Source organism: Puntigrus tetrazona, chromosome 2, assembly GCF_018831695.1.
Source record: "Puntigrus tetrazona isolate hp1 chromosome 2, ASM1883169v1, whole genome shotgun sequence".
In the NCBI taxonomy this organism is placed as follows: Eukaryota; Metazoa; Chordata; class Actinopteri; order Cypriniformes; family Cyprinidae; genus Puntigrus; species Puntigrus tetrazona.
Genome location: NC_056700.1, coordinates 14,317,308 through 14,331,736, shown reverse-complemented (window position 1 = coordinate 14,331,736; position 14,429 = coordinate 14,317,308). Strand labels below are relative to the sequence as shown.

Genomic DNA, 14,429 nt, shown 5'->3' with positions numbered 1-14,429 from the left:
TTTGTAAACCTTTATTTATAGTGAGTCCTGCGCATGAACTAAAAGCCTCAAACCTAAAATTTAGTTTCATGGGGTCTTCAAAGTCTTTTCTGAAGCTGATGTACACAAATCAAAGCATGACGGCGACAAGCTGAGAATCATGTTTGGAATCACAAACCTCGAGAGATGAGGAGAAAAAAGTAGGTCAAAGATGAGAGAGAGACTGAAAGAAACAAGAGGCGGTTAATTAAATATTATGTCTTGCTATTATTACATCACGATAAACAATTGAAAATGTTGATGAAGCACTTTGATTAGTATTATGACATCTGAAAAGTGCCAAACCGTGAGTTTTAATGTCATTTTATCCGACAGTCTGTCATTATAAAGGATTTGTTTAAAAAAATTGCTCCAGTACACTGAAGCATGACAAAAACCGTGCACAGTTAATCTTGAATAACTGTCGGTTCTATTGTTTTGTTTCACAGAAGTAATGCCAGTACCAGACCAGCTCTCTGACACGGAGAACTCCAGTATGTTGAGCCCGGTACTGAACGCTTCAAACGGAGATGGATCCGAGACGGAGACCACCTCCGCCATCTTGGCCTCTGTTAAAGAACAGGTGGGTACTTCATGTCAAACTACTGTAAAGTTCTTCATTCCTACAGGCTGTCTCTAATAGAAGGTTACGATTCCCCTAAACACTTATGCAAACATTCATTTTCCAACAGTTTAATTAGAAACTCTCTCTAAATCTTTATATACTGTAAACAGTAATTATACAGATACCATACCAGTCCTCAGATGAACTGCATATGCCATCTGGGTTAAGGAGCCGCAAGGTTTGGTGGGTTTCTGTGTGAGTCATTTCCATCATCTCGTGCTGCCGCTTTCATTTAGCGCCTGGTGTCTAAATTCACAGATACAAATGGTTTTTGATGGTCAACACACTGCAAATGCGCCGTTACGCCTCAGTATCACATGGTTTTGGTGGACAAGTGGGAGGAATGGATGCAGGTTTTGGGGCTGTGTGGTGTAAGAAATGTGAAATATTTGACACTCCATGTTGCAATCAGGTCTCCACGCTATGCTAGTCACTGCGCCGCAGCCTATCTATAATAAGATTGGTCACCTGCTCGTCAGCAGGTGGACAGCTTCCCAGACGTTGGCGCAACCTTGGCTTGATCTGTTAGGAATAATGACAGGTGATTGTAATTGCTTATGACCTGCTGTCATAAAAAGTAATTTGCGAAATGAATTATAGGATTATTGCATATGTCAGAATTTAGTGGGCGATAATGTACAGTATTTATCTTTTACGTTGCATATTTGTATGTACGTCTTGGCTGGAGGCCATTTTTTTGTCAAGACCATGAGTAGATAAAAATGGATCGTGACAAGCCCTTTGCTTCCTGCTAGCGTTTAGCTCACACACTCCTGCTTTTAAACATGGGACAGAAAAAAAGCGACATGCTCTTAGGGTTGGAAATCTACACGGTGAATGTTAAAGTAGGCCACAGCCATAGGCTGCTGTGGGCCAGTCTAATAGCTCTCCTATCAGAGCGAGAAAAACTGTCTGCCATCTTTTTTTTGAAGCTTTTCACTGGAGGGTACTGGTGGACAGAGTCCATGTCACGTACAGTGTTTCTTTCAGAGAGGAGATGAAAAAAAAAAACATATAAAATGGTGTGATTTTCTTTCCTGAGTTGGTGTACTTCCTGTTGAAACAGGATGATTGGGTGCAACATATCGAAGAGCTTTAGTTACAATACCATTCATAAGTCTCCTGTCTCAGTAGGGCTGCTTTTTTGGTTTAATACAGTTAAAAAAATTATAATATTAAGATTTTTTTATTTGACTTTTTTCAAGTTTAATATATTTCATATTTTAATTTCGAATATTTGGTGGTCATTACTCCAGGTCATTCTAATATGTTAATTTAGTACTCATTTATTATTGTTAATGTTGAACAGCTTAATGCTTGCTGAATTAAAGTATTTGTTTGTTTTCAGAGAACATAATCTTACTGATGCCAAAGTTTTGGATTGTAGTGTATGTCACAGTCATGAACTAAGATATGCTACTTGCTATCAAGGGATGCTATTTTAACCCCTGCTGGTAAATGCTACAAATGCATATGAAGACAATGAGGTCAGTGGAAATGCTAATAACTAGCTTTCTCCAAATATTATTGAAATGATAGCCAGGTCGTGTTAGCAGGCAGAGTATTCTCACTATAGAGTGCATTTTAGTGGACAAAAATGTGCAGTGCAAGATGATTCTTCATTATTTTTGGTCCAATTTCTGAAAAAGAATTGCTGTATATTTTACACATGCTAAGATTGTATTTTGCCAACCTTTAGACAAAGGGAAAATAAGTTATTTATTTATTTATTAATAAGTTATGAGTCATATTGTGATGATTTAATGTGGCCTATAAGTGCAACTGTGTTTCAGTTGAACTGTGTTCAGACCCTGTGTGTGTTTTTTTTTTTTTTTTTTTTGAGGAATTTTTTTTGTCTTAATCTCCCCTCCTAGCCTTTTTCTTTTATTACAGTCATATTTAAGCATCTCTGATTCATTGCAATCAAACACAGCAGGCATGCTGTCCTTTTCAAAATACACTGAAAATAAATGTTTATCATTTTACAACTGCTTGTCAACTCACACATATTATGATAAATCACCATAGATTTTTTTTCTCCTCCACTAGATGGCAATCTTCCATTTTGGAGGCATTTAGTAGTCAGAGGTCAAATTTTACAGAATAAACTGAACTTCAGATATAAAACCAGTAGATTTTGATGACAAAGGATGCTCTGCAGCACTGAAAAAACCATCTCCCCTCTGCCATGTATAAATACAGTGTACCAAAATGTCTGGCAAAATGTCCTGGTCTCTTGTATGTGTGCTTTGTGTGCAGTTTTCAAGGTTGCACGTGCAAGCAGAACACAGTCTCTCCTGTGTACGACTCTCTCCCATTAAAATTCTCCTGTATCACTTGTGCTAAACAGAATCACATGCAATGATTGCATGTTTAACAACCTGGACATACCCAGTTGTCACAGTATTCACTTTCTTAGATTATGTTGACATAGTGATTGTAGTGGTCTTATTAATGTATAAAGTTTAGGTGTTCTTTACAGAATTCCTGAAGATCTGTTGTTAAAGCTCAGCTTTTTTGTCCCTTTAATTTGGTGCTAATTAAAGAATGTTTTTTTTTTTAAATGACACATTAATTATTCACAAAAAGCCACTGGCATATAAAGTTTTATTATGAGCATGGCAAGGATTCTTCGGGGAAAGTGCCAGTGTTTGTAACGAGTAGTACAGCTAAGGTCAAGCATTTCTTTCCTTTTAATTTACACTCAATTTTAAGTCATTTTTTTTTATTTTAGGGAAAGCTTGTTAATCAGCTCATTATATCTTTGTCCGATAGGAGTGATTTGCTTTAGCCAGAAGTGAAGTCATTTAGATGTTTTTAATCACAAAATAATGAATGTCACATATTCAATCAAATGAACCAGTTATTTTAATTACTTACAGTATCCGTAAAAGTTGAGGCTGTTTTGACCAAATTATCAACAAAAGGGCTGTTCAAGTTTATTTGAAGTTTATCCTGAGGCCTTTTGGATGGCCTCATTTCTGCTGTGATTTTCAACCAGGAATATGTGTACGCTTCCCTTTACATTTTACAGAGTCATTCCTGTTTGTTTGACACTGTTTTTCTATGGTTCTCAGTCGGTGTGGTCAGGCTGTGGAGTGGCTCTGGACTCATTTAACTCCGTGAAATTCTATAAATTAGGTTAAATCCTTAAAGGAACTCGTGAGGCGAACCCCAAGTGACATTTTGCAATCAAATGGACCAATGAAGAAACTTAAATGTCAGTCTTTGTCCACAGGGCGCAATTAGGCATTTAGGCCAGAAGACTACATCCAGCACTTGAAGCAGTCAAATCAATTTCTCAGTCCCCTGGCTATTTATTTTCTAAACAAATAGGTTTAATGGCCTTTTCTGAAGTTATTATGTAAGATAATGGGGAGAAATTCCTGTTTGACACTCTTGTCGCACTCCTGGCTGTTTTTATCACATTATATAGACTAAAAGAAATTCTCAGAAACTCAAACTAAGAAAAACCTCAGGAAACTCCACAATTAATTAACGGCAAGTAACTGATTGAATTAGTAACACATTGAAGTAGAAAGAGTAAAATAATATTTTCTTGTAAGTAAAAATGTGTACATGCATGTTTGTGTATTTATACAGTATATACTTAGAAATATATACAGTATGCTTTTTTTTTGGATGGGATTAATTGTAATTAATCAATATGACAGCCCTACTTGTAAGACAATTTCTAATACTCTCTGATTGATCTTAAAATAATTTTAGTGTAGGGGCAGAAAAACCATTACTCTGAATGGTAAAAAAGCGTCATTTTTGGTCCAGGTGACTTGTTCACTGTCTTAGCCGAATGCTTTTAGTCTATTCGGACTGCTATATTTAACCAACTTTTGTGACAAGTGGAGGCTACTCCTCGCTCAGGGAGCCTGTCCATTGCAGGCTACTGAGGCAGAACAGTCTGTTAGGATCCCTAGAGGAAGCACAAAGCTTAGCATCGCACAGTGGAACGGTGCTTTTTTTGCTGCCTGGACTGGCAAAAAAACACCTCTTTCTCCCTGCCGCTCTGCGATCCTTTCAAGGAGACCCCCCCTCCTTCTTCTCTTCAGAGTGGAGCACAGATGGCGTCAGAAAGAGGGGAAGAGTTTAGGAGGAGGCGGAAGAGTGACTAGAGGGCGGTGGTATTTGGCTGGCTGGCTGGTGGGAGGGACCCTTTGTGATGCAATGTTGCATAAATAATGCCAAAGGGGCTCTAAATTCACTGTTGCCATGACGACCTTTGTGCCTGACTGCACTCCACTTTTTGCTTTCCCGCTGGAAGGCAGTCACTACCACTCTTGTACTTTCTCTAATGACTTTACTCTCCTGATAAGCGGAGATGAACGCAGTCTAGTGGGATGGTGATGCACAGACACGACTCTTTCTCAGAGCCTCTGGAGTATGGTACATGTGCCGGTAAGAGCTCTTTTATTTTTCGAAGGCAACAGGTGTTTTATTGAGGTACTGGAAGCTGGAATAGTTTTGTTGTTGTTGACGGTTAGAGTCTAATCAGTTGTTGTTCTCTGTTTGCGGCTCCATCTTGAACTTGTTGATGTGAAAGAAGAAAGGTCAGAGATGATGCTTATTAGTATCATAATTGCAGTCGCTTTCAGGCATGGAGCTCAGTAGCTTACTTGTTTGTTGCAAACGTAAATTCATTAATTGAGACCCTAGACGTGTATAATGATTGTTGAAAAGTGTTTGAATGCTGCAGTTAGCGCCTCTTTAGTCGTCATGGTCCATAGAGCTCTCTTCAACACTCTGAATGGGTATTTTTGTAGCCTTCATCTGGGTTTGTGCCCAAAATAGCAGGTGATGCGTTCTGGAGCCCTCTTGGCGTTAACCGCTCAGGGGAGAGAGTCTTTGACCTTGTGGCTGAGTGAACTCATTTCAGCCTTGTCACAAAAGAAGTGGGGACATAGCATTCACTGTTGTAGCCCCGGGAGCAGGCACGTAGTGCAGTGTTTCTGACTGGATTTTCACAGTGATTACTTTAAAGAGGAGCTCTGGGATTTTATCTCTGATTTAGCATCGACAAGTTTGTCATTAAATGTTAAGCGGCGCATATCTAATTAAGAGAGGGGTGGGAGGGGTGTGTAGTGCTGGAATCAAAGTTCAGAATAATGCATTCTGATGGAGAAACAGACAGCTGATTATGGCCAGTACCCGAAATTAAGCATATCACCACTTTCTAAATGTTTGGGGTCAGTAAGATGCCAAAACTTTTACTCAGCGAGGAAGGATTAAATTGAAAAGGGTGTCAGTAAAGACATTTATAAAGTCACAAAAAATACAAACACTTTTGTATTCATCAAATACTCCTGAAAAATATATCTTGTTTGCCACAAAAATATTATGCAGCACATAATCAGCATGTTAGAAACATTTCTGAAAGATCATGTGAAACTGAAGACAGCAGTAAAGATTGCTAAAAATTGAGCTTTGCCGTACACAAGAATACATTTAAAAATATACTAAAATAGAAAAAACATTCTAAAAAAATCAATTGTAATAATAGTTCTGTCTTTTTGGTTAAATAAAGCCTTTGGGAGCAAAAGAGACTTTCCTTTAAAAAGAAAAAAAGATACATTTCTTACAAGACACAAGTCATGACAGATGTTTGCTTTAATAGATGGTTTGTGCGCAAGCTTACATCAGCAAGGGTTTGACAGTCATGCTTACAGTTTGACCATGTTTCAAATTGCAGTTCCTTATGAAGGTATTAACCAGAGACTAGATGTATATGCATGCCAGCAATTTTAAAGAAAGAAAATGCAAGTGCATTTTATCATTATGAGTGGATGTAGAGCCTCACGGTGTCTCTACATCCCACACACACATACACTCTCTGTGTAGTAGTTACTGGAGCATGTGTAAGTGCATGTGCGGTACATGTTATAGACAAAATCAATTCTATAATTCCTTTAGGGCTTTACACATACGCTCGGTCTGCTTTATGTTTGCAGGAGCTGCAATTTGAGCGACTGACGAGAGAGTTGGAGGCTGAGAGGCAGATTGTTGCCACCCAGCTGGAGAGATGCAAGCTGGGATCTGAGACCGGAAGCATGAGCAGCATCAGGTGGGTCTGGTAGAGTGACACCTCTCACTCACTCAATCTGTCTCCCCCCACCATCACCACACACACCAGCTAAAAGTAAAGATAGACATCTTTCACACCCTTCCATCTCTCCTTGAAGTTCACCATCCAACTTGTAATTAAACCATCAAATATCATTAAAAGTGTGTTTTTTAGTCTCCTCCATGAAATCTTTTGATGTCCCTTCCCAGCATATTCCATCATGAATATTTTAGTCTAATCACATTCACAGGAGACTCGGATTTAAACTTCCACTCTCAAACTAAATTCTTTCTACTGCTAAATAAACAAAGGGTTAAGTTGTCACAAGCTTTGATTTCAGCCTATAATTAAAATCTCATCGTGTTTAAGTATAGTGAACGAGAACAGTTCCTATACTACATCAGTCTTTATGGATTATATATGCAATTAATTTGACCTCTCAGAGGCTGATAAGTGCTTCTAATCACTGTTTACACTGATTGTTTGAATTGAATGGCCCCATTGTATTGTCCTCTTGTTGTTGCTGTGAAGCATATTTTTGTGTTTATTCATCTAGCCTGAAAATTCAATAAATCAAATGTCCTTCAGCTGTTCAGTCAAAAAGACTCCCACGTTGCTTGCTTTGTCAGTGAAATTCTCTTGTACAGGATGATGTCAGGTTTAAAGTTATGTATTTTATCATGGGTTTTTGTATTGCTCTACCATCAGTGTGATTGGAGGCACTGTAGACCTTAACCAGGGGCACACCTGGACCCCCTTATTTTATGTTCACACATGTATGTGACTTTGAGAGATTATTTAATCTGTGTCTATATTTAATGCCTGCTCTGCATATTTCCCTAGCTATTTTGTATTTTCTTGTCTATCACAAGTCATTTTTGCAAGTTCCCCCCAACCCTGTTTTCGTTCCCATAGCAGTTCAGTGGCCTCTCTCCCACATTAGATAAGACCTGCCAACGGACACAATTAGACACATAGAATATTTCATTAGAGTAAAGTGGGATGGACACAACACAGACACACGTGTCTTTGTACTGTTATGAACGTGCATCCGATTCTGACACAAAAGAGAATAAAAATTGTTAAATAAAGTCTTTTTTTGTGTGCACAAAAAATTTACTGTTTTAATGATGTCCTTGCAACCTTTCTGGGCATTGAACATGGTAGTTGTATTGCTGTCTATGCAGGGAAAGCTCTCAGATTTGTTGTAATGTGTGTTCTGAAGATGAACGAAGGTTTTACTGGTTTGGAACGACATGAAAGTGAGAGAGTTTCATTTTTGGGTGTTCTATCCCTTTCAAAGTAAGATGTTTTTAATGATGTCACCGACAACAGCATTGACTGAAACTGTCTTTCATTTTTATTTCATTTTTTGATTGTTCTTGCATTTATTGCTAGCTGCTTCTGTGTGTAGTCTTAAAGAGTCAGGTTAGGTCAGATCTCTCCTCAAGACAAATACAGCTTACAGACAAACAAGCTGCTCAAGGCCATAATAGAAGCTGCTAGTCAAATAACACGGTGCTCAAGTATCTAATCAGGGTTTGCATGGATCTTGATTGGTCTCACAATGCAGGGTTATTTTACTTTGTACACTTTATATCCCTTCGTTTTTTTTCTACTACTGACTGCAACAGCCATATACTTTTCGTGATGGCGTTACTAGCTGGTGTTTGATTTCAACTGCAGAACAATACTGATACAAAACACTTCATCAGCTATTATTTGTTCCTTTTTTATAAGACAGCAAGCTGAAAGTCACAGCATCAGGAGAAGCACCGTGGGCTAAAGAGAGCACTTTCAGCCTGTGACCCACTTGTTTAATGAAACATGGGTCTTTTCAAACAGCACTCCATTTTGAACAAACATAATACTGGCCTTGTTCTTCAGCTAACTGTCTGATACTCAGCAAAAACAAATCTCTTATTAGCCGATGTGCAAAATGCCTCTGCAGTCACAATGGAAATGCCAAGCGAAGTTGTCTCATTGTCTCTAGCAGGACGTCCATCGACCGAACCTCGGCACAGCGTCAAACATCTGCTGCTCTGAGTGAGGCCTTTGACTCGATACTAGACGTTCACTGTTGAGCCCTATCCTGTAGCGTGGAGTTGTCTCACTAAACGCTGTCTGTCGAGCACAGCGAGGGAGTATTAAGCCAAAGCTGTTTGACTGTTTTCCTGCCAGATTAGTCCACCAGTCTCCTGTGAGCTCGGACTGCGCTGGCACTGTGTACGCGTCTACAATGTGTGCCTCGAGGAGAGATAATGCTTTGTTGGCATGTGGTGTAAATAAGTTGTATTGAGGAGACAATGTGTTTGACAGCTCTAATGCTCTAATCTCACTGTAGTATAACGGCAAGCGAGAGCTTCTGTCCATACAGTAGGCAGTGGGAAAATGCTATTATTAGTATTCTGTTTGTAATGTATGTACATTATTTCAGCATTTGCTATACGCACCAACAAGCTTTTTGTCTGTCTCTGCAGCTCAGTTGCTAGAGTTATGATGCCAGCTACAAAGCATGTACCTTGATTGCAGTGTAATCTGCTTTGAATCAAAGCATTTTCCTAAATGTAAAAAGAGAAGGCATGAATGTAAGTCTAGTATCAGATACCCACTTTGTTCGAAATTGAAAAGGAAAGAAAACATTGACAGGCTTGTCTATTGAGACTGTATGGAAATGCATTATATTTCTCTTTACACTCAAAGAGGATACATTTATGGAAAGAAAGATGGTGGGTCAAATTCAGTGAACAGTTTTGGTATTTCAGCGTAAAAATCTGCTTCGTATTCACTAACCACCAGCAATCTACTATAACTAGGCTTTAAGTGAACTGAAATAGCTGTGTGCCGTGAGTATGTAAATTAAGTCAAACATACAGTGTAGTGTACTTTATTTTAAGCATTATGGTAAAGGCCAATTCAGGTGCCTGAAGTGCGGCCTGGGTGCAGTTTGTCAGAGTGTGGTAGTATTCTGGAATCTTTTCAACTAACCACTATCAAGAACAGAAATTATGCTTTATGAATTGCAACATTTTGGGCCTGTTTGTACCGTGGTATAATATGCAATATTTCTTTAGTGTTTCGGGTGCAAAAACTGTGCAGGACTTTATTTAGTTAGGCAATGGTTAGCAATGGGTGAAGGGTTATTATGGTTAAAACTAAAACGTAAAGCGATAGTTCATCCCAAAATGAAAGTTGTGTCATTATTTACTCACCCACATGTTGTTCCAAACCTATATGAATTTTTCTGTTTTATTGAGCACAAATAACATAATGCATGAAGTCGTGCATTTGTGTCTAAAAAGTTTTTCTTTTAGAAAATGACTATTTCACTGCAGTTTGGACTTTCAACTCAAAAATCCTGGAATTTTTTCTTGAAGAAAGAGACATTAACATTTTGAATGACATGGGAGTGAATAAATTGCCAGGAAATTTTAAATCAGGAGTGAACTGACTTACAGAAAAATACTAAAATACAGATTTTTTTTATTAGTAGTCAAAGTCAATGGGGTCCGGTGTTGTTTTTATACAAGACCATGATCCACACGTGAAATCCTCTTTTCTTTTTACAATTTATTTAATGTTGAAATGGAATACGGATGTTTTTAATGAATGAATGATGAAGTCGGTGATTTAAAAAGGGGAAGGCTTTGTATTGTTTTAACACACTGTAGAAGGACTTTTAGCCAAAATGTCTCTGTCCTTGTCCTACTGGTGATGTATGTAAAATAAAAGAAAAAGAAAAGAGCATTTCATGTGAGTGCGGATCATGGTCTAGTATAAAAAAGTGATTTATTGGATCAAAGCACCTAAACGAAAGAACAAGCTATAAAAAAGTGGTGCAAACTATGTTTGTCCAGTGTTGTTTTAAAGTGTCCTCTTTCATCCTGTTGAACCTGTCTAGAACTGGGATAGGGTTAAGGACAGCGGCAGTAAGAAACCTTCCCATCTGCCTGTGCACCCAGGGTGTCTGTGCTCAGACAATCCCTCTCCATTCTTACAGGATATTAAGCATATTAAGGGTGTCTGCTGCACTGGCTGACTCACACTAAGTGTCTCCCTATACAGTACAGGGAATACAAAGCGTATTGATTTAGCAAGCAATCTGTCAGGCTTAAGGGTGATGAAAGCTTCTTCTGCTACCGAGTTCGGTTATAAACCCGGACTGCTTGATTTTTAGCCTATGTGTGTAGACTAAACCCTGTCTGCTGATTGAGAGACAAGAATATTGTCTGCAACTCAATTACTGGGGTGACCCTGCAAAAATTATATTTATAGATGACTAGGTTATGCTGAATAATATTACTATTTGGAAGACATTTAAAACATTGAATAACAGATTTGAATTCAGATATACCTGAATTGTTATTGAAATGTCATACTTTGTCATTCATCATAGTATTTTTATCAACTAAATCTTGTATTATCATTTAGTGCTAATGTTTTGGGCCTTAATGTGGTTCTAGTGTATACTTACACAGAGGAAATTGTCTTTCGTATATATAACGTGCCTGTCAATGACAGCGGAAGTGTCTAGGCAGCGACACGCACTTGATCTGCCTTGTGACAAAGCAGCACACTGCCGCCCAGCTTAACTAAGACTGCCTAGCATAGTGTAGATCTCAACCACTGAGCTTCCCCACATGTGACATCACTCACGCTGTCAGCCTAATGACCCACCACATCCTCAGATGCACTCAAAATAACACTTGGTCCTTTTAGAAAGTACACTTGCAATAGGAAATGTGTGATTGATCCTGTAATTGCTCAGGCTAACTGCTGTTGTCTTAGTCTCATGATGGCACACTGGGATTAAATCAGTGTTTATCTTTTTTTAGCATTAAGATGTCTCATTTATTTTTGAAATTAAATAAATCTGGGAACTCCTTTTAATATACTGCAAGTGGAAATGTTGTATAGTTATCTATCCGAGGTCTGAATTGTAGCATATCATATATAATTTCCTAAATAGCAGCTATAGGGTAACTGTGGAGTGTATTAAAACTTTTTAATTTTACGCATAAACAGGTATATATTTATATATATATATATACACACACTCACACACACTCCACAGCATTCCATATAAGTACTACGGTTACCACAGTTTTGTACCACAGTTAGTGTTACTATATTAAAACTACTATAAATTTTCATGAGGCAGTTTCCAGACGAGAGCCATTTTGAGCCAGCCTGGTCTGCAGAGGTGTCTGGGGACTGGTGTTTATGTTGCTGTGATTTGTAGTGAGAGTATTTTACCTTCATGCCATTCATAGTAATACACTGTAAAAGAGTGTTTGCCATCACAGAGCAGCTGTACAGCATCTGTGCCACAACGGCCATTCCCTTCTTATCCACTGACACAATTCTGCTGTGAAAAAGACAGCCATGATTCAGCATTTCAAGAGGGGCTCTCTCATTACGGGATGCTCTCTCGCACTGGGATGGAAATGTATTCCTCTCTGAGGACTGTGTTACATCTCTTTTGATTTGTAGTGTATCGTATATCACATCATGAAGAGTCCAAAAGCCCACACAGGATTTTTTTATGCTTTCCTCTTGTCCTTGCTAAACTGACTTTTTATAGACCGTAGGAGTGTTTCTATTGCCAAAATCTTTTCCTCGCAGAAGGATATTGTATAGACTTGGAATATGGTACTTTTATAGTACTTTTAGTCGCTTACGAGCTTGACAGCTCTTATATATTATAAGGAAAGACGTGGGCAGGATGATCTTGAAAAAATCAGTTTGTCTTTCACTGAAGAAAGTTTTTACAGATTCTTTTCATTTTTGCGTGAACTGTCTTTAATCTTAGAGCCCTGATAGATTTAATAGTTTGTTTCTGCCTGTCTAACTGAAAAGTTACATTGCTCTGTATGTTACATCTCATATACAGTACCAGGACTAACAAGAACTATTTTAGTCCCACTCATCTGGAGTTTAATAATGGGTGGCCTGGCTCTTACAGATGAGTGCCTTTGCTCCGCACTCATTAATACAATCACGTGAAGCCCTTTCACATGCTCTGTCGGACAGCATAGCTTATACAACACACTGAAGACATGGGAAAGTAGTTAGCCTGCCCCACTGATCAAACACAAGATTTTATGTATGTGTGCAATCTGAATTTTAACACAAATCTGTTAGAAGTGACATTCTGCTTTGTAGCTTATTGCATTTAAATTCCTTCTACTCTGCGTGTTATATATATTTAGTTTGAAATAGCAGGCAGCCTCTCTTTCTTGATGGCATGTGTCTGTCTTTCTGTTTGTCAATTGGGAGACACTCATTGACCCCCAGCAGTTTGGGGCTGGCCTCCTCCTCTCCCTCCCTCTTTCACTCTTTTCACATACGTTAGCAGCGAACAAAAGCCGCTCTCAGCTTTGTTCCAGCTTTTCATAGCACACTTTCACTCTTTCACACCAAAGTCTCAGCTTTCTTTCTCCTATGACAATCCAAGGCAAACAGGCTGTAACAAACATACAGATAAAAACTTTTTGTATTACAGCAGTTTAGGCGGCTAGGTTTTGTGATGAAGGCTCCACAGCATAAGTTGGATTTTAATAAAATGTAAGTTGTAATCCTTTGATTTAAGATTCTTGATTTAACATGACAGAAGGAGAGAAATGTGTTTCAATATTAATATAAAAAGTATTTAATGTAATGCTGTCAAATGTGTGTTATATATGGTTATATGATTTATATATTTATATGATTTTTAAATAATGTATTCCTGTAGATTTATAGATAAATACTGTATACAGACAGAAAATATATTTGTTTATAGTTTTCAATAATACTTTAATACTGCCAAATGTATTAAATTCATTTAAATCAGTTAATAATCCTATTTGGCATTTATACAATTGGTTATAGATGTATTTATATCGTATGTATTGTGTCGTAAAGTGGATTCTGGTAGTCCAGAAATGTCAACATGAAATGCTTGAGTGTTCAATAAGAAGACCTGTTTGAATGAGGAATGAGGAAATTGTATTGAATATACAGTATGTATTGAATAAACAGTTTTTGTAAGCTATCATACTGCAAACAACAGAAGCAAAATGATTCATTTAAATTAAGTTGGTGTTTAATTATCAACTAAGCTAAAAAAGAAAGAAAATAACCATTAATGTCGCTCTTAACAATTCAACAGGTGTCAGGTGAGATTATTCATTGATTTTCTGGCGTTAGCATTGCGTTTGTTTGACATTCACGCCCCTTTGTTTGTTGTTTATTTAACCAAGACTGTGATCTAGTGAATAATTGTACAACAGTATGTAGACGATTAAAATGAGCCAGAACGGAGGCAAAGAACACTAACTCAGTGTGCTAATTGTAATAGCCCAAATCACATTGCTCCAAGTGTTTCAGCTAATATGTTGAGTCAATATGGAAATGGAGCACATAAAGAACAGTGATTAAGTGCTGACCACACAATGACCCACAGCTGTGATTGCCTCATCTGTCATGTCATTATTCACAAGTTAATTATCTTGGGAGAGAAAAATATCTTCATCCTAAAAGGCTTTAATGATCCCCAAGAAGACCGACTCGTTCTGTGCTATCAATGTGATGTTATCTAGCCAGACGTCTTCGAGAGCGATATCACAATTTTCAGTGTTATAGTGTCCTGGAAATTAAACGACAATTTCCAGCCAATGGGAACAATTAGTTGTTTTGTTATTTATTTATTTCATGTCGTAGGCCCTC

General features: G+C 38.0%; 1 protein-coding gene across 6 annotated transcripts in view; it reads left to right on the top strand.

Annotated features, from left to right (window-relative positions):
- Positions 1-14,429, top strand: part of ctnnd2b (catenin (cadherin-associated protein), delta 2b) — a 67,670-nt gene that overhangs the window by 10,897 nt on the left and 42,344 nt on the right. For 5 of the 6 annotated variants that reach the window (XM_043221572.1, XM_043221593.1, XM_043221582.1 and 2 more), the window contains exons 2-3: positions 468-601; positions 6,607-6,719. In XM_043221572.1, the coding sequence (XP_043077507.1) occupies positions 473-601; positions 6,607-6,719 (242 nt within the window). In that variant the 5' untranslated portion in view covers positions 468-472. Of the gene's footprint in view, positions 1-467; positions 602-4,904; positions 5,057-6,606; positions 6,720-14,429 lie in introns of those variants that run through there. The other variant, XM_043221602.1, reaches the window with a different exon arrangement.